The 26816-nt window shown below is 40.4% G+C and overlaps 3 protein-coding genes across 3 annotated transcripts; 2 read left to right on the top strand and 1 right to left on the bottom strand.

The window, feature by feature from the left end:
* Window positions 1–1317: 1317 nt before the first annotated feature.
* On the top strand, window positions 1318–2208 carry LOC127445700 (G-protein coupled receptor 35-like). Its single transcript, XM_051705918.1, has one exon. It carries the CDS (start codon window positions 1318–1320, stop codon window positions 2206–2208), a length of 891 nt encoding a protein of 296 aa, XP_051561878.1.
* Window positions 2209–4348: 2140 nt separating this feature from the next.
* Window positions 4349–8310, bottom strand: LOC127446206 (uncharacterized). The gene is made up of 2 exons (XM_051706955.1): window positions 8156–8310; window positions 4349–5650 (listed from the first exon to the last, which is right to left on the bottom strand). The coding sequence occupies exons 1-2, from the start codon at window positions 8209–8211 to the stop codon at window positions 4705–4707; spliced, it is 1002 nt and encodes a 333-aa protein (XP_051562915.1). The 5' UTR covers window positions 8212–8310; the 3' UTR covers window positions 4349–4704.
* A 7355-nt stretch (window positions 8311–15665) lies between these two features.
* Window positions 15666–16648, top strand: LOC127445701 (P2Y purinoceptor 1-like). Its single transcript, XM_051705919.1, has one exon. The coding sequence runs from the start codon at window positions 15666–15668 to the stop codon at window positions 16554–16556; it is 891 nt and encodes a 296-aa protein (XP_051561879.1). The 3' UTR covers window positions 16557–16648.
* Window positions 16649–26816: the final 10168 nt, after the last annotated feature.

A 26816-nucleotide genomic window follows, 5' to 3' on the forward strand; every position in this document is an offset into this window, starting at 1 on the left:
CAACAATCATATATCAATGAATTATATTTTACCATTATTGTGAGGTGAAAATGAGCTGGATCCACTCTGCCAGTGTCACTCAGTCACTGTTTTAGTTCCTCAAGGACACTCAGGCATGTTTATAATTTTCAATCACTTCATAAATAATCAACAAGTTTAGATTATTTATGAAAACTGAGACAGATAATGGACAATGTTGCATTGTGTCATCGCAAACATTTGAAAAAGAAAATCTAGTTATATGTTTCTAGTATTCTAGTTTTGATGAAACACCCCAGGGACCCCCAAATTCCTCCTCAATTCAAACACTTTGAGTCAAATCAGACTTACACATCAATGTTACTAAACAACTAACAGATGGCATTAAAAAGCTGCACAAGGTTTCTTCCTCATCAATAATAATTGTAAAAATGTATCATTGTTACACATCAATTCTTGACAAAAGAATACAATACATAAAATAGAAAAAAAATATAGAATAATTTTTATTTATTTAAGAGAACTAGGTTTAATTAATAGAAATAAGATATTGTGTAATAGTATATTATGTACATTTAAATATTTATTGCTCAAAATGTAGAGACACTACATAAGTCGTTTTTAGCACTTTCATTAAGAAATAGTAGCTTCATATCCCCACAGCGAATTGCTTAATTTCTCTAAGTCAGAGGGACACAATGTGCAAGATGTTACAGTAGATTTACTCAGTTCTTCCTTGCATCACCTGTTTACCTAAAGCTCTGCTCCTCTTAACCTGCAGTTACATCACAAAACTTTATCATGAAACTTTTTCAGCGAAACCGTGCTCTTCAGCCAATCACAGACGCGACATCCACCTACCTGTTGACCCCAAACAACTGCAACGATTGGCTGCGACCAAAACGTCCTGCTTCCCGCGGGAAGAGCTTTTTCCTGAAAAAGAGACACTTAAACTAAGGACACTAAGTCTAAGTTGGCTAACGGTCAGAGAGACGTCGACAGAGACTGACACTAAAAAAACGAATTTACCTCCGCATTGACCTGAAAGAGGATTTGGGTAGTTGGTGAGTTGTCATATTTCATTGTTTTTACTAATGTGACATGATTTCATGATGATTTTCATGATGAGACAATCTCTTGAAAATCATTATTTGTGGTAACTTGTGAAAAGTCAGTCATGATTTCATGATGCTAGTTACAGACAGTGAGCTTTTCTTGTGAGAATTCTGTTCCCTGTTCATAATTGGTTCATCCGCTTGAATTGATATTGAGATTTAGCCTTGTGAAAAGTCGTTCTTCTCAAAGATCATGATAACATGTTCTCCTCCACAGCTTATCATGGATAACATCTCGGATTTGAGCCTGAATAACACCATCTCTGGTTGGCGCCGTCCACTGTGGTATCAGTATGACGTGTGTGCGGTAGCGCCGTATGGGTTTTTCTTCTATTTTGGGGTGAAAGTCTTCAACCTGGCTGTGGGGTTCCCAACAAATGTCCTCGTGATGTGGCAGATTTTGACAAAGAAGAGCGAAGGCTCAACATCTGACATCTTCATTTTCAACCTTTCCATCCTGGATGCATTTTTCTGCCTCATGACACCAGTAGACATGGTCAATCGGCTTTACCTCGCCAATCAAGGCATCTGGTACTTACAGCGTTTTGCCTATGGGCTGAAAGACATGGCACCTTTATTCCTCACCTGTATTTGCCTGGACCGTTACATCGCCGTGGTCCACCCCATCCTATTCACCGGTATCCGTGACAACCGCATCCGAACTGGGGTGTCTGTGGTGGTTTGGGGAGCTATCCTGGCCTACGCGTTGACCAAGTGTATCTTGGGGGTGTTGAGTGTGAACGAGGAGTTCAGCGGTGTCATCCTCTCGGCGTTCTTCATCATGGTCTTCTGTAACTTGTCCATCATCTGGGTCCTCAGGAAGAGCGTTGCGGGGAAAGAGACAATGAACCCCGTAAAGAAGAAGGCCTTCAAAATGGTGATCATCCTTCTCGCCATCATCGTGGTGAACTATCTTCCTCCTGTGGCTCTCATGCCGTTTGCGTCCACGTACTCGTTTGTGACGCTGCACTGCAAGATCAGCATCTCCGTGTTCTCCATCATGGACTTGAGCTGCACTATTGAGCCTCTGCTGTACATCTCGAAGATGGGGCGATCTGCGTTTTGTTCATGTCTGAATGGTCCCTCAAAGAAACCTGTCAATGTCAGTGTCTGAAACTCGGAGAAGACCACCTGTTTTTACATGCCTTGAGACTCTTGGTCCATCTGTCTAATTAGGTAGTTCTCAACTGGAGGGTCACAAAAATGGGTTGCATGTCTGTTCTGAAGGGAAAAACAATGAAAAATAGAAATAATTAAATGCAACAAATCATATAATCATGCATAGGATAGCAAATTAACGTTTGAAAGGAAGGAGAAAATGCTTCCCATCTTTAGTTGTTGATGCGTTTTGTCACCAGACATCAAACATGGACAGGTTATGACGTACCCTCATCTATAAAAACCTTGAACCATGAATAAAGAAAATACCACCCAGACTAAATGAAATAGAGATTCGCTTGCAGTGAGGATAAACAAATGGTCGGATTGGCCATCAGGAGAGACGGGACTTTTCCCGATGGGCTGGTGTGCCGTTAGCAGACTGATTACGTATATGTATATGTTTATGTTTATGTATATATATATATATATATATATATATATATATATATATATATATATATATATATATACATAAAGATTTAAAAAGCCAAAATGAAATGAATAAGTCTCCTTTAAAATATAACATGACTGCTGTACAATATATGTCCGTTTTAATTAAAAAATGACCCCTATAATGCTTCATTCCTGAATGTTTCATGTGCCCATCACACGCCAAAGAGGTTTAGGTTTGCACTAAAGTTCCTAAAAAAACAGACTTGATCAACCGGATTACATTGCTGTCCTACATGTCTCCTACAAGTCAGTGTTCTCCTGCGAGTACGAGGCTACGACGACTATTTACTTAAAGGTAAGACCGTTTTTTTGGCATGCCCGCCGTGGCATTAGTTGTGTGTAATCTTATGTATTGGATGTGAAATTGCATTGTACCCTAGGGCCTCAATATCAGCAGTTGGGAAAAACGTAAAACCATGCAATGCAAATTTACTGAATTAATGAAGTTTATCTTCTGTATACAAATGTGTGAAAAATTATTTAGAATATTGCCAATCATAAACTTTTTGGTTTCCTAAATAGTTAAATACATTTTCGTTATTGCTATTTGCCTATTTACCATCCAGCTTCATAAAGATAAGCACCCGTGAGTAAACGTGTGTCGTGTTAAACAATTTCAATACATCGTTAATTTCATCAGTCTGTGGGTCATAGCATGGCTCGATCTATTATATTTATGGGTAACACACATATTTAAATCAATAATAAATACTACTACTACTAATAATAGGTATATTAGATATCTATGGTGAAACCTATGTTCAATGGGCTGCAAGATCTGACCCCAATGGCTGAAAACATCAACTTTCAGTAGACATTTAGAAACCATAATTTGTCCATGCTCCTAATCTACATATGTCATAACTTGGGCCTGTGTAGTTCATGGTAATATTCCTACATTTCAATGTTTGATTTTAAGAACAGTTTTGCTAACTAATGTTCGATGAACAATTTAGGTAATGTGATGGGTCGTCACTTGATGTTCAATGTAAAATCTGGGTCCTGAGTTTGACAACCAATGATTAAAACCACTGCTCTTGATATTAACATGTTGATTTTGGCTGTTTTCTGAGTTTTGTGCGTTTATCCAGACGTCATCTGTTTGCTTCTTTTTACATCTGCTCAATTCACTGCTAATTCCTGATGTTTCACGGCTAATGACTCTTTTTTTTAGATTGATAATTCGACTCTGAGAATATAAAGACAGAGTGAAGATTGTCTGTAAGATGAACTGCTGAACGATTCTTCACTTGTTCTTCTTGTTTTGTGTTCTTTTTACAATCAGGTAATCTCATTCTGTTATTTCTCACGGATTAGATACCAGGTTTCCCAATGCATAATTAAGACCATAACGAGTCACTAATGAAGTTAATTAAAATGCCTGGGGATTAATTATGACCTGGCTGAGGTGACACAGATGGTACAAGCTTGTAATCGTGTAGTTAGAAGATGCTACGAGCTTAATTAACATGAAAAACATTTACAATAGGTGGTGACGTGACCTCCTGATGTCATCAGTCTCAATCTTTGATTCATATTCTATATGCTTTTTAGAAGTGAAATTTGCTGCTGTATTTTGCACAAAATATGTATAGCAATGTGAGCAGGTTGTGTTACAGTGATTAAAAGTCAGATTTTGTATTAATGGTTTAATCAGATATAAAACAATATATTTGCATACAACATATTTGTATCTGATGTTACTGCTCTGTTGATTCATTAGTAAATATGATGTACATATAATGAACGTTTGTATCATGAATATGATTCACCCATTAAATTAACACTGAATCTCTTCATTTTAACAGCCATTAAAACATGTTCAACAATTAACATAATGAATACAACTAAAAAGCCTCAGAATCAGAGACATTATTGACAAAATACCATTTAAGAACACAAAACCTCAAATATTGAAATAATTTTGTTTATGCAATTGGAAAAAAGTAATTCTGTCATTTCCATGAACAATTCTGATTATATCTGTAGAAAATGTTTAACGTATGGTAATTTTGGCACACATCTCTCTAAGACTTTCTTTGCTGGCTGGTGGACCGTTAACTGATGTTACATATCCAGGGTACCTGTGACAGAACTCCGGCACTGTACAGGTGAGACTCATCTTTGTTTCATCAGGTGAAGAGACCAGTGGAATCAGTTTGGCATGAGCATAATCAATTTCATATCCCTCAAATATAAGCCCCACCCCCCATGCACCAAGCCCCGCCTCAAGCAGCCGGGACACCTTTCGGGTTGCCAGCACCAGCTCCTCGTAGTCCCTCTTCTCCAGTCGGAATATGTCACTTGAGAGAGGTTTACGGGGAACCAGGACAGTGAGTCCAGGTGTGTTGGGAAACGGCGTGAGGAAAGCAACATGACTGTCATCTTCCCAAACCCTCCACTGCTTCTCCTCTCCACGCACGATCCGCGGGAATAGCCCAGCGTCAGAGGGATCGCCCAGGAAGTTGTAGTTCAGAGTTGCGTTTGAAGCTGGCAGCTGAGCCCGGATGCGGGTCTTGACGGCCTCTAGATCTGAGTCGGTCCAGCGTGGTCCACTCTTGGAGCTGATGTATCCAGGGTCATACAGCTGGAAATCTTCCTCCACAGCGAGGTGAGGCTTCCAATCTGCCACCAGACCGTGGAGGGGCACCACATGGAGTTCCACACGGGAGTCGTCTGCCCGTCTGTGTGGCGTATGGACCAGGGCACAGCGCTGCACACCCAGCCTGTTGCAAAGAAGCAGCGCTACTGTTCTTGCGCCCAGCAGCAGACGCAAGAAAGTCTCGTTGGGTAAATGGAAGAGGCTGCTTGTGTTGTCAGGGCTCTTAAGAGTAACAACAGCGGCCCCTGGAGTCCACGGGGAGGAGTGCAGAAAGGCCAACATCTCCTGCGTCTCCCAAATCACACTTCTGTCCTGGAGCCCAGAAACCACAGACGACATTCTGTGCAGAGTTAATGAAAGATAATTGTAGATATTTAATGTTGCTTAAGTAAACATCAGTGCTTATAAGACAGCAGCAGAAAACTGTTAACGTTTGCGGTAAATTTAGCACTTTATTCTTTGTTTCAGTGTAAATTAAATGCTGCATCAGAGACTCTGTCATGATGACACTCAGTACGCGTCTTGTCCTCTGTCGGCTGTGTACAAGAATCCACAAATAATGAGTATGCAAACAGCATTAGAGCAACATAATCGCTTTGATTTTAATAGAACAAGGGTCTTCAACAAGGGGTCAGTGGTAGTACTGCAGGGGGTCGGCAAATTATTGTTTGATCCACCATTGGTGGCATTTATAATAATCACTAACTCGCACGTGAGGGACAGCGAGAGACAGGAGTATGAATTATCGATATGTTGAAGTTCTTCGCAGCTGCATTCCAAATTTTAAAGTGTGACTAAACATCTCTAGTCAGCAGAAGCACGCAGCCAGGACAAACCCTTCAAATGACCACTGCTCATCACGAGCCGCTCAATGAGCGACACACATCAGGTTCAGCAGCGCTGCAGTGGAGGGTCTCGTGAGTAAACGCAGGTGGGTCCCATGAAAAATCGTACATAATTTATGAGTTGGCTATTTCGTATGGTCTCGCACAATGTTGTTCGCATAAACTCGTAGGACTTCGCCACGTGCAAATTCCCGGATGTCTAATGTGGAAGCGCGAGTTCCGTGCACGAGGCGTTAAGGACATACTTATTAATATTATGCTCTTACCCAAATCCCTTATCTAAACGTAACCAATCAGTAGAGTGTGTAAACATGATAAGTAGCTGTTGTGTGTGACAGAAGCAAGTCGCATATTAGATGGAAACGATGTCCAGCGACATCACTAGCTGTAGTGAAAGTCGTAGGAATTCAAACGATTGCAGTTGCACGATATCAAACGAATTAGCCAAATGTAGAAAATTCGTATGAATACTGACGATTTTGGCGTGAGAGTGTGTTGGTAAACGCGTCTACTTTGCGTTGACTGCACTGTGCGGTTGATCAGATGATAGCCTGCTTTCAGAACAATTGCTGGTATTTTTTGCTAGTAGTTTTATTTTCTGCTATCACTGTTCATTTTTTCTCTACGGCTAAGACATTTTTTATAAATGTGTTTTTTTTTTTCTCCCAATTTGGAATGCCGAATTCCCAGTGCGCTTTTAAGTCCTCATGGTCGTGTAGTGATTCACATCAGTCCGAGTGGCGGACTATGGCCAATCCCGGTTGCCTCTGCGTCTGAGAACGCCAATCACACATCTTATCATGTGGCTTGTTGAGCACGTTGCCACGGAGACATAGCGCATGTGGAGGCTTCACGCCATCCGCTGCGGCATCTGTGCTCGGTGGGGCGCGTGGTAAGTTGAGCACAGATGCCGCAGCGGATTGAGATGATCAAGATAGCATACAGGGTCCTTAACGCTCCACACACACAAGACAGTGACTCTCAAATCAGCATAATTGAAGGTGCACTCAGTCATTGTATAAAATCGATCACTCACGTGAGATGAAGGCTCCATTTTATTAACCTTATAAAAGTTGTTTTATTCTGCATGGACAGGGTCTGTCTGTTTTTCTGTCTGTCTGAATGTCTATCTATTGGTCTGTCTTTTTCTTTCTTTTTGGAGGTTTGGCACAAGGATTTACAGGGGAATTTAAAAATGTCACTTCATGTCAAAAATGTTGCAGACCCCTATTGAAAAGACCAGCTAAAACCAGCTTAAGTTGGTTGGCTGGTTTTAGCTGGTCACCCAGCCTAGTCGGGCTGGTCAGTTAGCTGGTTTCAGATGGGGATTGAACACTTTTTAGCTAGTCAGGCTGGGAGACTAGCTAAGACCATCCTGACCAGCCAAGACCACCCTGACCAGGTAAAACAAGGGATTCAAAACCCCTTTAAAACCAGCCTGACCAACTATGACCAGGCTGGGCAACCAGCTAAAACCAGCCAACCAGCTTATGCTGGTTTTAGCTGGTCTTTTCAGCAGGGCAGCATTTAATAAGTATTTCAATGGCTTTGCAGTGTAAACATCATGAAGTATACATACAATAATATGGCAGTCTACCATCCACATTTTTATAGGCATAAAACACAACACTCAGTTTTATACAATATGTAACGGGGGTCCCGGCTCCATCTCTCTACCCACCAAGGGGTCCTTGGCATGAAAATGGTTGAAGACCCCTGTAATAGAACGTTTGCCATTTAAAATCGGTCAATCTTAAATACGATTATATTAAATTTCCTAAAAATGTACAAAAAACAAAACTAGCAAAAGTTTGAAAAGAGTCTCAATGTTAAGCGGTTTGAGCTGAATTGACTTCACAAATCTGTGGAGAAGAATAAAAACAGAATATTTAAGGAATATCAATATAATGCTGCCTTTCAAGCAATGTAATAATAAATGCATTAGTAATAGTTTTAAACAGGAACTAAAACAGCAGGAACTTTCTCCAGCAGTTTTGTACCTTCCAAACAACGTGCCAAGAATGAAAGAATACACAGCACGAGTCTTCAAAATCATTCACTGCTGACTTATTTTCATACATCCAGAGATGCTCGAAAAGAGAAATAAGAGCAAAATGACTTCCGTGTACCGAAATGTTTTTCTTCTACACTATCATCTCTAATGAAGCTTGTGAGAGTCTCCAGCTGCTGCTCGGGAAAAGAACTGCACTGCACGAACTGTAACTTCAGTCTCGTCCAGCAGATGGAGACAAAGCTTAAAGAGAAGAGAAGCTCATGATCATACTGTGACCACGAGATGAATATCTGCAAGAATCATTAAACATGAGTTAAACTGGGGTGACTAGTAACACCCAGATGTAAACAGCTCTGGCAACACAATGCAGATTATACATGGCCTGGAGGTTATTGTATGTAGGCAAGACTAAATCGTCACAAGAGCTTTTTATCTCAGTACAATCTAATTACACAATTGTGTGTTTTCTCCAGCAGTGATTTTGTATGTTGATTTCAGAAACACCAAGTTTAAATTGGGGTATTTTTATGCAAATGATCTCTCTGTAATCTAAAATTACAATATCATCATATTTGTGTCGTGGCGGTTGGGTAAACTAGTGAATACAATAAGAGCACAGTGGCATACATTCAGGTGAAAGTCAACTATATAATAAAAGTAGATTTCAACCAGAAGGCTGACCTGTGTTCTCAGGAGAAGAGTAGTTTTTATAAATGTCAGGTCTGGACAAAGTGTCACGTTAAATGTTATCAGTTTATTAAGTACAGTATTTGTCAGCCATAACAATGGTTTCATATATGTTTAGTTACCGTTTACACTTTTGCTGTTTCATGCATTTCTTTTCTTTTTTTGCATTATTATACATTTGCACTGGTTAACTTTTGCTGTGACAACTTTACCCATATAGTGGGACAACATGCCTCGCTATCACAAAAGGTCAACATGAACTGCATCTTTTTATTTTTGGGAAATAATAATGGAAATGCTTAATAGCTTAAAGACATTCAGGTTTGTTTTTATATAATAACTGGCTATAAATGTAAACCCAACTTGAGAAACATTAGCTTGAGTAAACTTTATGCCCCAATGCCCCTGATATTACACACATTATTACACTGCGTGAATATAAAGTCAGGATTTTTTCTCATTTTTATTTGGAGCCTGAACTTTATTTCTCCGTCTTGTAAGGTGCAGTTGAAGTCCACGATATGAGAATACTTTGGGTATTTAAAAAGTTGATGATGATTACCCAGTTTGTAAACTGTGTCGAAAGACATGACTTTAATAATCTCCATGAGCGTCATGCCATCAGTTTAAAAAGATGACGAATATAGTGAAAATACAGTAGGTGGACAATAACTATAGGCTAATACATTATAGACCCCCTTACATATGAAATACAACCAGATACAGGACACTCTTTTACCAGATTTGTAATGACCCTATAGGAGGTAGTCTTGTATGCAACCGTATGACAGGCCAAATGTTATTTATTTTCTTAACCCTAAAAATAACAAGAACGCAATGATACCTTGGAAAATGTATTTATTGCTACTTGACAACACATTAGGTCACGTCAAATGCAGCGCAAAATTAAGAGTACAATATTACAAGTACGTTTATTTGCACAGTACTTTTTTTTATCCCCCTTTTCTCCCAATGTGGAATGCCCAATTCCCACTACTTAGTAGGTCCTCGTGGTGGCGCGGTTACTCGCCTCAATCCGGGTGGTGGAGGACAAGTCTCAGTTGCCTCCGCGTCTGAGACCGTCAATCCGTGCATCTTATCACGTGACTCGTTGTGCATGACACCGCGGAGACTCACAGCATGTGGAGACTCATGCTACTCTCCACGATCCACACACAACTCACCACACGCCCCATTGAGAGCGAGAACCACTAATCACGACCACGAGGAGGTTACCCCATGTGACTCTACGCTCCCTAGCAACCGGACCAATTTGGTTGCTAAGGAGACCTGGCTGGAGTCACTCAGCATGTCCTGGATTCAAACTCGCAACTACAGGGGTGGTAGTCATCGTCAATACTTGCTAAGCTACACAGGCCCCCTATTTGCACAGTACTTTAAAAAAACACACATTTGGGGGGCCTGGGTAGCTCAGTGGTAAAATACGCTGGATATCACCCCTGGAGTTCGCTAGTTCACTAGTTCGCTAGTTCGAATCCTAGGGTGTGCTGAGTGACTCCAGCCAGGTCTCCTAAGCAACCAAATTGGCCCGGTTGCTAGGGAGGGTAGAGTCACATAGGGTAACCTCCTCGTGGTTGCTATAATGTGGTTTGTGCTCGGTGGGGCGCGTGGTGAGTTGAGCGCAGATGCCGCAGCGGATGGCGTGAAGCCTCCACATGCGCTATGTCTCCGTGGCAACGTGCTCAACAAGTCACATGATAAGATGTGTGATTGGCGTTCTCAGACGCGGAGGCAACAGGGATTGGCCATAGTCCGCCACCCGGACTGAGGTGAATCACTACGCGACCATGAGGACTTAAAAGCGCACTGGGAATTGGGCATTCCAAATTGGGAGAAGAAAAAAAAACACATTTATAAAAAATGTCTTAGCCGTAGAGAAAAAATGAACAGTGACTGCAGAAAATAAAACTACTAGCAAAAAATACCAGCAAATGAATTACTATCTTTTATTGTAAGAAATGCTAGTTTCTGAAGAAACAAGTATAGTTTCACCTTGTCTGTATAACTATGGCCAATGGTTTAGAATCAAACTAAATTACAAAAGCAACCAGTGACTAAACCAAATGCACCATTTTGCAGAATCAAATTCTTTGTTGTTCGTTGTGGCAAATTCTTCGTTTTTTTTTAATTTATTTCTGATCAGAATGAGCTTTGTTGACAAGTGTTCTCGTGTACACAAGGAATTTTTTTTGGTGATAGGAGAAACAAGTGCACACAGAACATTACAGTGAGACACAGAATATGAAACAAGGTAAGAGTATAAATAGACACAAATAACAGGACATATAACAGAATGGTGTATGTACATGTGCAAGTGGTAATATATGTGCAAGGTAGGGGTATATACAGTTATTGAATTAAATATGAGTGAATTTACATATGTACATGACATAGTTATACATTATTGCACTATGGGGGAGTCCTGAGACAGTTTAATTGTTCATGTGGTAAATGGCCTGAGGGTAGAAACTGTTCTTGTGCCTGGTTGTCCTGGCGCTGAGTGCTCTGTAACGCCGGCCAGAGGGCAACAGTTCAAAGAGGGGGTGGACAGGGTGTGTGGGATCCAGAGTGATTCTACCTGCACGTTTCCTCACTCTGGAGATGTACAGGTCTTGGAGGGTTGGCAGGGGGGCACCAATAATCCTCTCAGCAGTCCTGACTGTCTGTTGTAGCTTCCTTCTGTCTGATTTGGTGGCTGAACCAAACCAGACAGTTATAGATGTACACAGGACAGACTCAATGTAGAACTGAGTCAGCAGCTCCTGTTGCAGGTTGAACTTCCTCAGCTATTTTAATACTATTTTAAAATATTTTATAAAAAATATATATTATTATTTTTTAATAATTAAATAATAATATTATTGCAATGCAACTTGATAACATGATGTTTTGACCGGTAGGCTATCACTTTCACTTTCACTTTCAGTCTTTATTGTCCTTGAGAGGCAATTCAGAGAGCCAATAAACAAAAAGAATTATCATCAAATAATAAAAATATTATGAGCTACTTATGAAAGTAGGCCTTATAACCTACTGCTGGAATAAAATCTAAAAAATTGGCTACAGAGGGCCTGGGTATCTCAGTGAGTATTGACGCTGACTATCACACCTGAAGTCGCGAGATCGAATCCAGGGCGTGCTGAGTGACTCCAGTCAGGTCTCCTAAGCAACCAAATTGGCCCGGTTGCTAGGGAGGGTAGAGTCACATGGGGTAACCTCCTTGTGGTCGCTATAATGTGGTTCTTGCTCTCGCTGGGGCGTGTGGTGAGTTGTGTGTGGATGCCGCGGAGAATAGCATGAAGCCTCCACATGCGCTAGGTCTCCGCGGTAACGCGCTCAACAAGTCACGTGATAAGATGCACGGATTGACTGTCTCAAATGCGGAGGCAACTGAGATTCGTCCTCCACCACCTGGATTGAGGCAAGTCACTACGCCACCATGAGGACTTAGAGCGCATTGGGAATTGGGCATTCCACATTGAGGAGAAAAAGGGGCAAATAAAATTGGCTACCATGCAAATCTCTTACCATTTCACCCCTAATACTGTAGAAATGCAAAAAAGGCTAGTGCTTTTATAAATGTATAAACTTCACAATTCTGCTTTAAAACAAGGGACTAAAATGGTTCAAGGCATGAAAACAAAAAACAAAAACGAATGAAATTTTTTGCAGAATATAACCGAAAGCGGGAACAAAGTGATTTCCAATTGTTCCAGAGTGAAAATGTTATTTCTGGTAACCGGTTATAACCGGATAATTTCGTTCCGAGAATTTTTTCATGAAACCAAAGGTCAAAGGGTTTATCACAGAACTACACCACTTAATGTTGCCCGTAAACATGAAACATGTGCTTTGATCCTGAAGGAAACTGCTGCATCACACATTTCTTAATTGCCCGTTGTGTATGTTGCATTCTCTGAATGAAGACCTTTTTAACAACTATGTATAATTACTACATATACATGCACGGCTGTTTCCAAATCTTCACTGAATTATTGTTAGATATGATGCATTAATACAGATTTGATGCTGTTGGGTTTTGATGGAGAAGCAGAACTATAATTAAAATTATCATTAACTGTTAATTAACTGCTTGTTATGATTTCAATGCCGATAAATTCAGCACACAGGAAAAAAAATTATAGCTTATTTCCACTTATTTTTGGGCTTGTTTTTCCAGACAAGGTTGCTTGTTTCTCTTGTGAGTTTTGGCAACACTGCGATTGGTATTTCACCCACCCCTTTACTGTCATTTTAAAAAGAATGTTATTAACTGTTCTTTTATTTTGTTGTAACCGGTTACCATTTGGAAAAGAGGCTGCGGAACTTCTGAACCGGAACGAAAAAATTACATTTTTGCTCAGAACGAACCGAAATGAAAAACATTTAGTTTTTAGTCCCTCCTATAAACCCTCTCAAAATTGGCCCCATTTATTTCGATTTTTAACTTTTATTGAACCCAGAATATTCCTTTAAGGAACAGCCAGTTTATACATTTTAGGCCTGTGCCCTGATTTTTAATATTCTTTCAAGATTTTTAATTAATTTACATTATTTTGAAATACCATATTTTAAGTAATTTAGATTTTCTCCCCTTTTCTCCCCAATTTGGAATGCCCAATTCCCAATGCGCTCTAAGTCCTCGTGGTGGCGTAGTGACTCGCCTCAATCCGGGTGGCGGAGGATGAATCTCAGTTGTCTCCGCGTCTGAGACCGTCAATCTGCGCATCTTATCACGTGACTTGTTGAGCACGTTACCGCAGAGACGTAGCGCGTGTGGAGGCTTCACGCTATTCTCCGCGGCATCCATGCACAACTCACCACACGCCCCACCGAGAGCGAGAACCACATTATAGCGACCGCGAGGAGGTTACCCCATGTGACTCTACCCTCCCTAGCAACCGGGCCAATTTGGTTGCTTAGGAGACCTGACTGGAGTCACTCAGCACACCCTGGATTCAAACTAGCGAACTCACGACTCCAGGTGTGATAGTCAGTGTCTTCACTCGCTGAGATACCCAGGCCTGCTGAAGTTTGTTTTTATTGTGTTGGATGGTGAGTCAAACCAGTCACTCCAACAGACTGCATTAAAAACTGCACAAGGTTTCTACATCCTCTAATAATTGTGAAAACGAATCATTTCACATCAACTCTTGATGACAGAATACAATAAATAAGAAAGTGCACTAAGAAAATAAATAGAATTATTACTTGGTTTAGTTTATAGAAATAAAATACAGTATTGTGTTATGGTGCATTATGTACATTTAAATATGTATTGCTCAAAACAAACAAATGTTTAGACTGTAGGTAAGTTTTAGCACTTGTGTTAAGATCCCCACAGTGAAAGTCAGAGGGACACAATGTGCAAGATGTTACAGTAGATTTACTCAGTTCTTCCTTGCATCACCTGTTTACCTAAAGCTCTGCTCCTCTTAACCTGCAGTTACATCACAAAACTTTAATCATGAAACTTTTTCAGCGAAACCGTGCTCTTCAGCCAATCACAGACGCGACATCCACCTACATGTTGACCCCAAACAACTGCAACGATTGGCTGCGACCAAAACGTCCTGCTTCCCGCGGGAAGAGCTTTTTCCTGAAAAAGAGACACTTGAACTAAGGACACTAAGTCTAAGTTGGCTAACGGTCAGAGAGACGTCGACAGAGACTGACACTAAAAAAACGAATTTACCTCCGTATTGGCCTGAAAGAGGATTTGGGTAGTTGGTGAGTTGTCATATTTCATTGTTTTTACTAATGTAACATGATTTCATGATGATTTTCATGATGAGACAATCTCTTGAAAATCATTATTTGTGGTAACTTGTGAAAAGTCAGTCATGATTTCATGATGCTAGTTACAGGTTCATTACCGCGAGACAGCGCACTTTGAAATTAAGAAAGTTCGGCTTTCAGTGTCATTATTCAAAAGTGCATCCATCTGATCAAAGTGCATTAATGTTGCCGCCTTCTCCAAATACGATATATGATGTTAATATTCCCTTTGAATCACCATAAAATAGTTGAACCATGAATAGAACTTAGCTTAAATAAATATGATTGGTGGGCAGACATTGACTGTGAACAAAAACACCCATTCATTCATTCTCTTTATAGTGAATACTACAGAATATAGGGAATAGGGAGCGATATCAGACTGCAGGGAACCAGCCAGTTGATTACAGTCACCTCTGATTCTCAATGGCACGCGGCAGCCGCGACTCTATCCCAAAACGAATAGGTCACTGTTACCACATCCCGTGTATATACTAACAGATAGTTTTCATTCTGTGACCCTGGGCGATTTAAAGATGGATCTGCCTGCACACGACAATTCATTGGTAATTATTATCTCTATTTTGCATGTTACATATATATGTGCCATAGTATGTCTATATGTAACATTTTAATATCTATAGTGCATATCATGTGATACATTTTTGGTTCATATATGCGGCCACACATATTAGCCAATCCTTCTTGGTCCTAAATGCATCTGACTCTAGTGCTCGTGTCTGGTGCATTTCTGTGCTGTCTAAATCAGAGATCTTTTTCAGCATATTTTTGAAAATGAATATGAATCATTCCAAAATAATCAAATCAAATAGTGAGCAAATTTCAGATTTCACGATGCATCAATCTTTAGATAAAGAATCGTAAGCGAACTGAATCATTGTACACCCCTAGTTCATCCGCTTGAATTGATGTTGACGTTTAGCCTTGTGAAAAGTCATTCTTCTCAAAGATCATGATAACTGACATCATGTTCTCCTCCACAGCTTATCATGGATAACATCTCGGATTTGAGCCTGAATAACACCATCTCTGGTTGGCGCCGTCCTCTGTGGTATAATTTTGAAGAATGTGCGGTAGCGCCGTATGGGTTTGTCTTCTATTTTGGGGTGAAAGTCTTCAACCTGGCTGTGGGGTTCCCAACAAATGTCCTCGTGATGTGGCAGATTTTGATGAAGAAGAGTGAAGGCTCAACATCCGACATCTTCATTTTCAACCTTTCCATCCTGGATGCATTTTTCTGCCTCATGACACCAGTAGACATGGTCAATCGGCTTTACCTCGCCAATCAAGGCATCTGGTACTTACAGCGTTTTGCCTATGGGCTGAAAGACATGGCACCTTTATTCCTCACCTGTATTTGCCTGGACCGTTACATCGCTGTGGTCCACCCCATCCTATTTACCGGTATCCGTGACAACCGCATCCGAACTGGGGTGTCTGTGGTGGTTTGGGGAGCTATCCTGGCCTATGCGTTGACCAAGTGTATCTTGGGGGTGTTGAGTGCAAACGAGGTGTTCAGCGGTGTCATCCTCTCGGCGTTCTTCATCATGGTCTTCTGTAACTTGTCCATCATCTGGGTCCTCAGGAAGAGCGTTGCGGGGAAAGAGACAATGAACCCCATAAAGAAGAAGGCCTTCAAAATGGTGATCATCCTTCTCGCCATCATCGTGGTGAACTATCTTCCTCCTGTGGCTCTCATGCCGTTTGCTTCCACGTACTCGTTTGTGACGCTGTTCTGTAAGATCAGCACATCCGTGTTCTCCATCATGGACTTGAGCTGCACTATTGAGCCTCTGCTGTACATCTCGAAGATGGGGCGATCTGCATTTTGTTCGTGTCTGAATGGTCCCTCAAAGAAACCTGTCAATGTCAGTGTCTGAAACTCGGAGAAGACCACCTGTTTTTACATGCCTTGAGACTCTTGGTCCATCTGTCTAATTAGGTAGTTCTCAACTGGAGGGTCACAAAAATGGGTTGCATGTCTGTTCTGAAGGGAAAAACAATGAAAAATAGAAATAATTAAATGCAACTAATCATATAATCATGCATAGGATAGCAAATTAACATTTGAAAGGAAGGAGAAAATGCTTCCCATCTTTAGTTGTTGATGCATTTTATCACAAACATGAACAGGTTGTGATGTACCCTCATCTTTAAAAACCATGAACTAAACTACACAAAATAAAAGGAAATACCTCCCAGTCTACATGAAATACAGATTCACTTGTAGTGAGGACAAACAAATGGATTGTGTCACCCAAAATATGTTTTGAGGGGTGAATTAATGGCTGCCAAGAGCATGAAACCATCAACTGTCAGTAGACGTTTTGCAATAAAAAATTATATTAAATTCTACTTACTTCATAATTTTGCTGGGCCTGTGTAGTTCATGGTAATATTCCTACATTTCAATGTTTGATTTTAAGAACAGTTTTGCTAACTAATGTTCGATGAACAATTTAGGTAATGTGATGGGTCGTCACTTGATGTTCAATGTAAAATCTGGGTCCTGAGTTTGACAACCAATGATTAAAACCACTGCTCTTGATATTAACATGTTGATTTTGGCTGTTTTCTGAGTTTTGTGCGTTTATCCAGACGTCGTCTGTTTGCTTCTTTTTACATCTGCTCAATTCACTGCTAATTCCTGATGTTTCACGGCTAATGACTCTTTTTTTTAGATTGATAATTCGACTCTGAGAATATAAAGACAGAGTGAAGATTGTCTGTAAGATGAACTGCTGAACGATTCTTCACTTGTTCTTCTTGTTTTGTGTTCTTTTTACAATCAGGTAATCTCATTCTGTTATTTCTCACGGATTAGATACCAGGTTTCCCAATGCATAATTAAGACCATAACGAGTCACTAATGAAGTTAATTAAAATGCCTGGGGATTAATTATGACCTGGCTGAGGTGACACAGATGGTACAAGCTTGTAATCGTGTAGTTAGAAGATGCTACGAGCTTAATTAACATGAAAAACATTTACAATAGGTGGTGACGTGACCTCCTGATGTCATCAGTCTCAATCTTTGATTCATATTCTATATGCTTTTTAAAAGTGAAATTTGCTGCTGTATTTTGCACAAAATATGTATAGCAATGTGAGCAGGTTGTGTTACAGTGATTAAAAGTCAGATTTTGTATTAATGGTTTAATCAGATATAAAACAATATATTTGCATACAACATATTTGTATCTGATGTTACTGCTCTGTTGATTCATTAGTAAATATGATGTACATATAATGAACGTTTGTATCATGAATATGATTCACCCATTAAATTAACACTGAATCTCTTCATTTTAACAGCCATTAAAACATGTTCAACAATTAACATAATGAATACAACTAAAAAGCCTCAGAATCAGAGACATTATTGACAAAATACCATTTAAGAACACAAAACCTCAAATATTGAAATAATTTTGTTTATGCAATTGGAAAAAAGTAATTCTGTCATTTCCATGAACAATTCTGATTATATCTGTAGAAAATGTTTAACGTATGGTAATTTTGGCACACATCTCTCTAAGACTTTCTTTGCTGGCTGGTGGACCGTTAACTGATGTTACATATCCAGGGTACCTGTGACAGAACTCCGGCACTGTACAGGTGAGACTCATCTTTGTTTCATCAGGTGAAGAGACCAGTGGAATCAGTTTGGCATGAGCATAATCAATTTCATATCCCTCAAATATAAGCCCCACCCCCCCATGCATCAAGCCCCGCCTCAAGCAGCCGGGACACCTTTCGGTTCGCCAGCACCAGCTCCAAGGGTTGGGGAGTAACGGAATACATGTAACGGGATTATGTATTTAAAATACAAAATATAAGTAACTGTATTCCACTACAGTTACAATTTAAATCATTGGTAATTAGAATACAGTTACATTCAAAAAGTATTTTAATTACTGAAGAGATTACATTGCATTTTATTGTCATTTGTTTCATTTAATATTTAGACATTTCAGATGGAAAACATTTATACATATAAATGATGTGATCCAAAGTGCATTTGAACAGCGGTGAAACACTTATGATCACTTATGATGTGTTACATTCATACGAGCAGACAGAGAAGTAAGTTTGAAGTAAGTTTGGAGCAGAAGAAATAGAAATAAACCTTGTGTAAATTGTCAGCTTTACGCTAAGCTAAAATGCTATTTCTAGCCATTTTACATGCACACGTTACCAGACACGATCATATTTATTTATCAAGAAAATTCATGTTGGATCATAATTTCTTTTTTTCTAGTAAGACCTTTGATGGACTCAAGATGGCGCCGAGTATGGCTGCTGCGTTGCGAGCTCCGACACAGCATTGTAGTGTTTTGTTTGTTTTGTTTACAGTTCTTATGTTTTTTGTCTTGGATGTTGTCTGCCTTATTGTCTACGACAGACAAACACTTTTGGACATCAGTTCTGCAATTACACACCATAAACCGGACTTCAAATTCCTCAATGCTGATCCACTGATTACAAACACACCAGCGGAGCCCTTTGTCTGGGCCGCCCAGCCGCGGAAATGCAAAAGGAAAAGGTGAAACGGAGCCGGCGTTCTCATCGGAGTAAGACGTCGTGCAAATCGACCCCCGCTACCCAGTATTCTACTGGCAAATGTTCAGACTCTGGATAACAAGCTCTGCGGGCTGAGAGCGCGGATCTCTTTCCAACGAGAGACGAGGGACTGCTTTATCTGCCTTACAGAAACTTGGATGTCTGCAGAGATTCCAGACTCAGTCATTGAACCCGTGGGGTTCTCCATGCACCGAGTGAAAGACCTCTCATGTAAAAGCAGAGGTGGTGGTGTATGATTTATGATCAACAAATCCTGGTGTGATCAGAGGAACGTACATTCTATTTCTGCTCTCCTGATCTGGAATTTCTCATGCTTCTGTGTCGACCATTCTGGATACTGAGGGAATTCACAGCGGTCATTATCACTGCTGTGTACATCCCCCCACAAGCCGACACAGACCGGGCACTCAAGGAACTGTATGGGAGTATAAGTGAGCAGGAAACCGCGCACCCTGAGGCCGCGTTTATTGTGACGTGGAGAGAGCTCTTGCGGGCGAAGCTACAGATGTTAGTTCACTCTCTGTCTCTGTAGCAGATGTAACCCGATCCTTACGACGGGTGAATATCCACAAAGCCGCGGGTCCAGATGGCATTCCAGGCCGCGTCATCAGAGCGTGCGCGAACCAACTGGCTGGTGTTTTTATGGACATTTTCAACCTTTCCCTCTCTATGTCTGTAGTCCCCACATGCTTTAAAATGTCCACCATTGTGCCTGTTCTAAAGCAATCCAAAATCACTTGCTTAAATGACTGGCATCCTGTTGTTCTGACCCCCGTCATCAGCAAATATTTTGAGAGACTAATCAGAGATTACATCTGCTCTGTGCTGCCTCTCTCACTAGACCCATTGCAGTTTGCTTACCGCAGCAACCGCTCCACTGATGATGCCATTGCATCTACAATACACACTGCTCTCTCCCACCTGGAAAAAAAGAACACTTATGTAAGAATGCTGTTTGTAGACTACAGCTCAGCATTCAACACCATAGTGCCCTCCAAGCTAGATGAGAAACTCCGGGCTCTGGGCTTAAACAGCTCACTGTGCAGCTGGATCCTGGACTTCCTGTCAAGCAGACGCCAGGTTGTTAGAATGGGCAGCAACATCTCCTCATCACTGACCCTCAACACTGGAGCCCCGCAGGGCTGTGTTCTCAGCCCACTCCTGTATTCCTTGTACACACATGACTGTGTGGCAACACACAGCTCCAATGCCATCATTAAGTTTGCTGATGATACGATGGTGGTAGGTCTGATCACTGACAATGATGAAACAGCCTACAGAGAGGAGGTGCACACTCTGACACACTGGTGTCAGGAGCACAACCTCTCCCTCAACGTCAGTAAGACAAAGGAGCTTGTGGTGGACTTCAGGAGAAGAGATAGAGAACACAGTCCCATCACCATCAATGGAGCACCAGTGGAGAGAGTCAGCATCTTCAAGTTCCTGGCTGTCCACATCACTGAGGAACTCACATGGTCCATCCACACTGAAGCCGTTGTGAAGAAGGCTCATCAGCGCCTCTTCTTCCTGAGACGGCTGAGGAAGTTTGGAATGAACTGCCACATCCTCACATGGTTCTACACCAGCACTGTAGAGAGCATCCTGACTGGCTGCATCTCTGCCTGGTATGGCAATAGCACCGCCCACAACCGCAAAGCACTGCAAAGGGTGGTGCGAACTGCCAGACACATCATCGGAGGTGAGCTTCCCTCCCTCCAGGAACATATATACCAGGCGGTGTGTGAAAAAAGCTCGGAGGATCATCAGAGACTCCAGCCACCCGAGCCATGGGCTGTTCTCACTGCTACCATCAGGCAGGTGGTATCGCAGCATCAGGACCCGCACCAGCCGACTCCATGACAGCTTCTTCCCCCAAGCAATCAGACTTTTGAACTCTTGATTTCCCACAATCAAAATACATCAGCACTGCACATTATTACTCATATCTCACACTGGACTGTCATAAATTATATTATTATTATATTATATTCTCTCATAACAACACACTGGCAACTACTATCAACCGACAGCCTGAATGTCAATACAGTACAACACAACCTACTGTACATTTTATATATACTATATATACTTTTTTTTATTGTATAATGTGTATGCTATATTGTGTGCATTGTATACTGTACACTGAATGTTATTATTTGTATATTGTGTTGTGTGTAATTATGTGTATATTAGACTTTAATTGTATTGTGTTAATCTGATGTTTATTGTAAATTGGTATATGTCTCATCACTGTCACAACTGCTATATTGATCGGAACTGCACCCAAGAATTTCACACACTATTGCACTTGTGTATATGGTTGTGTGACAATAAAAGTGATTTGATTTGATTTGATTTGATATTAGGGCAAAAATCATATTCTTGATAATAATTTTTGTATTGTTTTCCTGTAAAAATATCTAAAAATCCTTAAAACAAGATCAATTAGATTTATCTTGTTTTAAAAACAACACTGCATAAGATATTTAGGTTTTTCAGAGAATGTATTTTTAACATGTGTATTTTGTCTTAATTTACTGGCAGAGTTTTTATAGTTAAAACAGAACTGTCAATCTGTCAATCTTAATAAATTCAACAATCTTCAATTTCTTAAAAGTTTACAATAACCAAAACTGATTGAAATTATTCAAAACAAAAGTCTGAATAGAGTATTTGAATAGAGTCTGTGTGTTAAGCAGTTTGAGCTGAATTGACTAAATAAAAAATAGAATAATTGAGGAATATCAATACAATGCTGCCAATTGCAGATTGTGCAAAATAAGCAAGTACAACCCTCCATTTTTTATACCATGGCTGTAAGCGATTTTTGCCATACTGGAATTTCCGAGCTGAGCCGTTGAATAAGCCACGCCCCCTCTTTCCAAAATCTTTGTGACCGACACCGAGCAGAACACCATCATCCCACGGTTGTCAAACACCACAGTAGCAAAATAGGGCCCTCAAATGACAACTGTTATGAAAAACATGGCATAAAAATGACATTAAGCCACAAATATTTCACTGCAACTACAACACCATTAGAACAGGCAAAATGATTGACAGGTGGTGAGATATCTCATGACACTCATTTCTCTAATATCTTTCAGGGAGTAGGAAAAAAATGCATACCTTTTCATGAAAAAAGCACCTTTAAGCAATGTAATAAATTTACATTAGACAAAAAATACATTAGACATAGATTTAAGGGTCTACAATTCGGTGACATTTCGAAACTTGAAATTTTTGAAAAATAAAACATACTTTTACAAGTATCTTTATGTTTCACCATTAAAGGGACATGTTTGATATTTTATTTGTCATATTGGTCAAGCTAAATGATGAAAAAAATTCAGATGCCCATCCAGTTAAATGGGCAGAGTCAAGGTGGACAATAACATCGTGGACAATAACAGGGTGGGCAATAACAGGGTGGACAATAACGGGGTGGACAATAATGGAATGGACAATAACGGGGTGGACAATAACAGGGTGGGCAATAACAGGGTGGGCAATATCGGGGTGGACAATAATGGGGTGGACAATAATGGAGTGGACAATAACGGGGTGGACAATAACAGGGTGGGCAATAACAGGGTGGACAATATCGGGGTGGACAATAATGGGGTGGATAATAACAGAGTGGACAATAATGGGGTGGACAATAACAGGGTGGAAAATAACGGGGTGGACAATATCAGGGTGAACAATAACGGGGTGGACAATATCGGGGTGGACAATAATGGGGTGGCCAATAACAGACTGGACAATAAGGGGGTGGACAATAATAGGGTGGACAATAACGGGGTGGATAATAAAAGGGTGGACAATAACAGGGTGGACAATAACGGGGTGGATAATAAAAGGGTGGACAATAACAGGGTGGACAATAACGGGGTGGATAATAAAAGGGTGGACAATAACAGGGTGGATAATAATGGGGTGAACAATAACAGGGTAGACAATAACGGGGTGGACAATAACCGGGTGGGCAATAATGGGGTGGACAATAACGGGGTGGATGATAACGGGCTGGACAATAACAGGATGGACAATAACATGGTGGACAATAACGGGGTGGACAGTAACAGGGTGCACAATAAAGGTTGGACAATAACAGAGTGGACAATAACAGACTGGACAATAACAGAGTGGACAATAACAGACTGGACAATAAAGGGTGGACAATAACAGAGTGGACAATAACAGACTGGACAATAACAGAGTGGACAATAACAGAGTGGACAATAACAGGGTGGACAATAAAGGGTGGACAATAACGGGGTGGACAATAACAGGGTGGACAATAATGGGGTGGATGATAAGAGGGTGGACAATAACAGAGTGGACAATAACAGGGTGGACTACATGGACTACAGGGTGGACAATAACGGGGTGGACAATAACCGGGTGGGCAATAATGGGGTGGACAATAATGGGGTGGATGATAACGGGCTGGACAATAACAGGGTGGACAATAATGGGGTGGACAGTAACAGGGTGCACAATAACAGGGTGGACAATAACAGGGTGCACAATAACAGAGTGGACAATAAAAGGGTGAACAATAAAGGTTGGACAATAACAGAGTGGACAATAAAGGGTGGACAATAACAGAGTGGACAATAACAGAGTGGACTACAGGGTGGACAATAACGGGGTGGACAATAACAGACTGGACAATAACATAGTGGACAATAACAGGGTGGACAATAACAGAGTGGACAATAAAGGGTGGACAATAACAGGGTGGACAATAAAGGGTGGACAATAAAGGGTGGACAATAACGGGGTGGACAATAACAGACTGGACAATAACAGAGTGGACAGTAACAGAGTGGACAATAACAGGGTGGACAATAAAGGGTGGACAATAACGGGGTGGACAATAACAGGGTGGACAATAAAGGGTGGAAAATAATGGGGTGGACAACAACGGGGTGGACAATAAAGGGTGGACAATAACGGGGTGGACAATAACAGAGTGGACAATAACAGGGTGGACTACAGGGTGGACATTAACAGAGTGGACAATAACGGGGTGGATGATAAGAGGGTGGACAATAACAGAGTGGACAATAACAGGGTGGACTACATGGACTACAAGGTGGACAAAAATGGGGTGGACATTAACAGAGTGGACAATAACAGGGTGGACAATAATGGGGTGGACATTTAGTGAATAAATTAGCCACAACATGGTCTGTCAATGATACCTACAAACATTTTTATAAACTTATATTGATAACTTTATTTCTGTTAACATAAATATATTGACATTTTAAAATTACATTAATTGTCACTATATCTTCCCATAACAGGGTGGACATGTTATGCTTGACCACATAAGACTAACACCACAAAATAAAGGAACACTTTATTGTTCTTCAAATAATTCAAAATATTTTTGCTGAATGGATGATGTCCACCTCTAGTGTGTGTGATGTCATTTCATAAGATTTATCTTCAATTAAAGGTCACAGTATCATGACATAACATGGTGGACAGTATATCAAGGGACAAACAAAAAACTCCACTAATACTATCCGTGTTAAAATGACATATTTACCACAAAAAGAATACATGTTAGTGAGCAAATGTAATACTAAACTTAAAGATGTATGACTTGCAGCTCTGGGGGCATGAGGAAATAACAATGCAAAAATTGTACTGGGAACTTAAATGTCACAGCATTGTAGGAATGACCCTTAAACAGGAACTAAAACAGCAGGAACTTTCTCCAGCAGTTTTGTACCTTCCAAACAATGTGCCAAGAATGAAAGAATACACAGCACGAGTCTTCAAAATCATTCACTGCTGACTTATTTTCATACATCCAGAGATGCTCGAAAAGAGAAATAAGAGCAAAATGACTTCCGTGTACCGAAATGTTTTTCTTCTACACTATCATCTCTAATGAAGCTTGTGAGAGTCTCCAGCTGCTGCTCGGGAAAAGAACTGCACTGCACGAACTGTAACTTCAGTCTCGTCCAGCAGATGGAGACAAAGCTTAAAGAGAAGAGAAGCTCATGATCATACTGTGACCACGAGATGAATATCTGCAAGAATCATTAAACATGAGTTAAACTGGGGTGACTAGTTACACCCAGATGTAAACAGCTCTGGCAACACAATGCAGATTATACATGGCCTGGAGGTTATTGTATGTAGGCAAGACTAAATCGTCACAAGAGCTATTTATCTCAGTACAATCTAATTACACAATTGTGTGTTTTCTCCAGCAGTGATTTTGTATGTTGATTTCAGAAACACCAAGCTTAAATTGGGGTATTTTTATGCAAATGATCTCTCTGTAATCTAAAATTACAATATCATCATATTTGTGTCGTGGCGGTTGGGTAAACTAGTGAATACAATAAGAGCACAGTGGCATACATTCAGGTGAAAGTCAACTATATAATAAAAGTAGATTTCAACCAGAAGGCTGACCTGTGTTCTCAGGAGAAGAGTAGTTTTTATAAATGTCAGGTCTGGATAAAGTGTCACGTTAAATGTTATCAGTTTATTAAGTACAGTATTTGTCAGCCATAACAATGGTTTCATATATGTTTAGTTACCGTTTACACTTTTGCTGTTTCATGCATTTCTTTTCTTTTTTTTTGCATTATTATACATTTGCACTGGATAACTTTTGCTGTGACAACTTTTCCCATATAGTGGGACAACATGCCTCGCTATCACAAAAGGTCAACATGAACTGCATCTTTTTATTTTTGGGAAATAATAATGGAAATGTTTAGCAGCTTATTAGTATCCAAGACATTCAGGTTTGTGTTTATACAGTAGCTGACTTTAAAATATAAACCCAACTTGAGTGATATTCGCTGGAGTAAAAAAGGGTGACATCAAGCCCCAGTCTCCTTGATATTGTAATTTACTACACAGAATGCACATTTACGCTAGGGTGTAAACAGCATCTGCCATAAAAACAAACTCCTACAAATTAAATTCAGTCATTGATTCTGTATATTCACCAATCCTCATTCATTATTTGCTAATCTTTATAAACATGAGTAAAGTTCCTGGTTTGTGAACTGGTGTGATCAGGTTTAAACACATCAGCTTCTAAAAGATCACACACCCAACAGTGAGTAACACACGCACACACATGTTGGTGCAGCTATCATTATGAGGACTCTCCATAAACATAATGATTTTTATACTGTATGAACTATAGATTCTATCCCCTAACCCTAAACCTATCCCTCACAAAAAACTTTCTGCATTTTTACATTTTCAATAAAACAAAAATGCAAAATAATATGTTATTTCCCTTGTGAGGACCACCCAAAAGATCCTCACAACCAGAAATGTCCTCACAGAACAGGTTGATTCTCAATAATTAGTCCTCCCAAGTATAGCAAAACCTGTACACAAACAAACACACACACACACACACACACACACACACACACACCCACACCCAACAGTGAGTCACACACACACACACACCCAACAGTGAGTCACACACACACACACACACACACACACACACACACACACACACACACACCCAACAGTGAGTCACACACACACAC

Source organism: Myxocyprinus asiaticus, chromosome 9 (assembly GCF_019703515.2).
Source record: "Myxocyprinus asiaticus isolate MX2 ecotype Aquarium Trade chromosome 9, UBuf_Myxa_2, whole genome shotgun sequence".
In the NCBI taxonomy this organism is placed as follows: Eukaryota; Metazoa; Chordata; class Actinopteri; order Cypriniformes; family Catostomidae; genus Myxocyprinus; species Myxocyprinus asiaticus.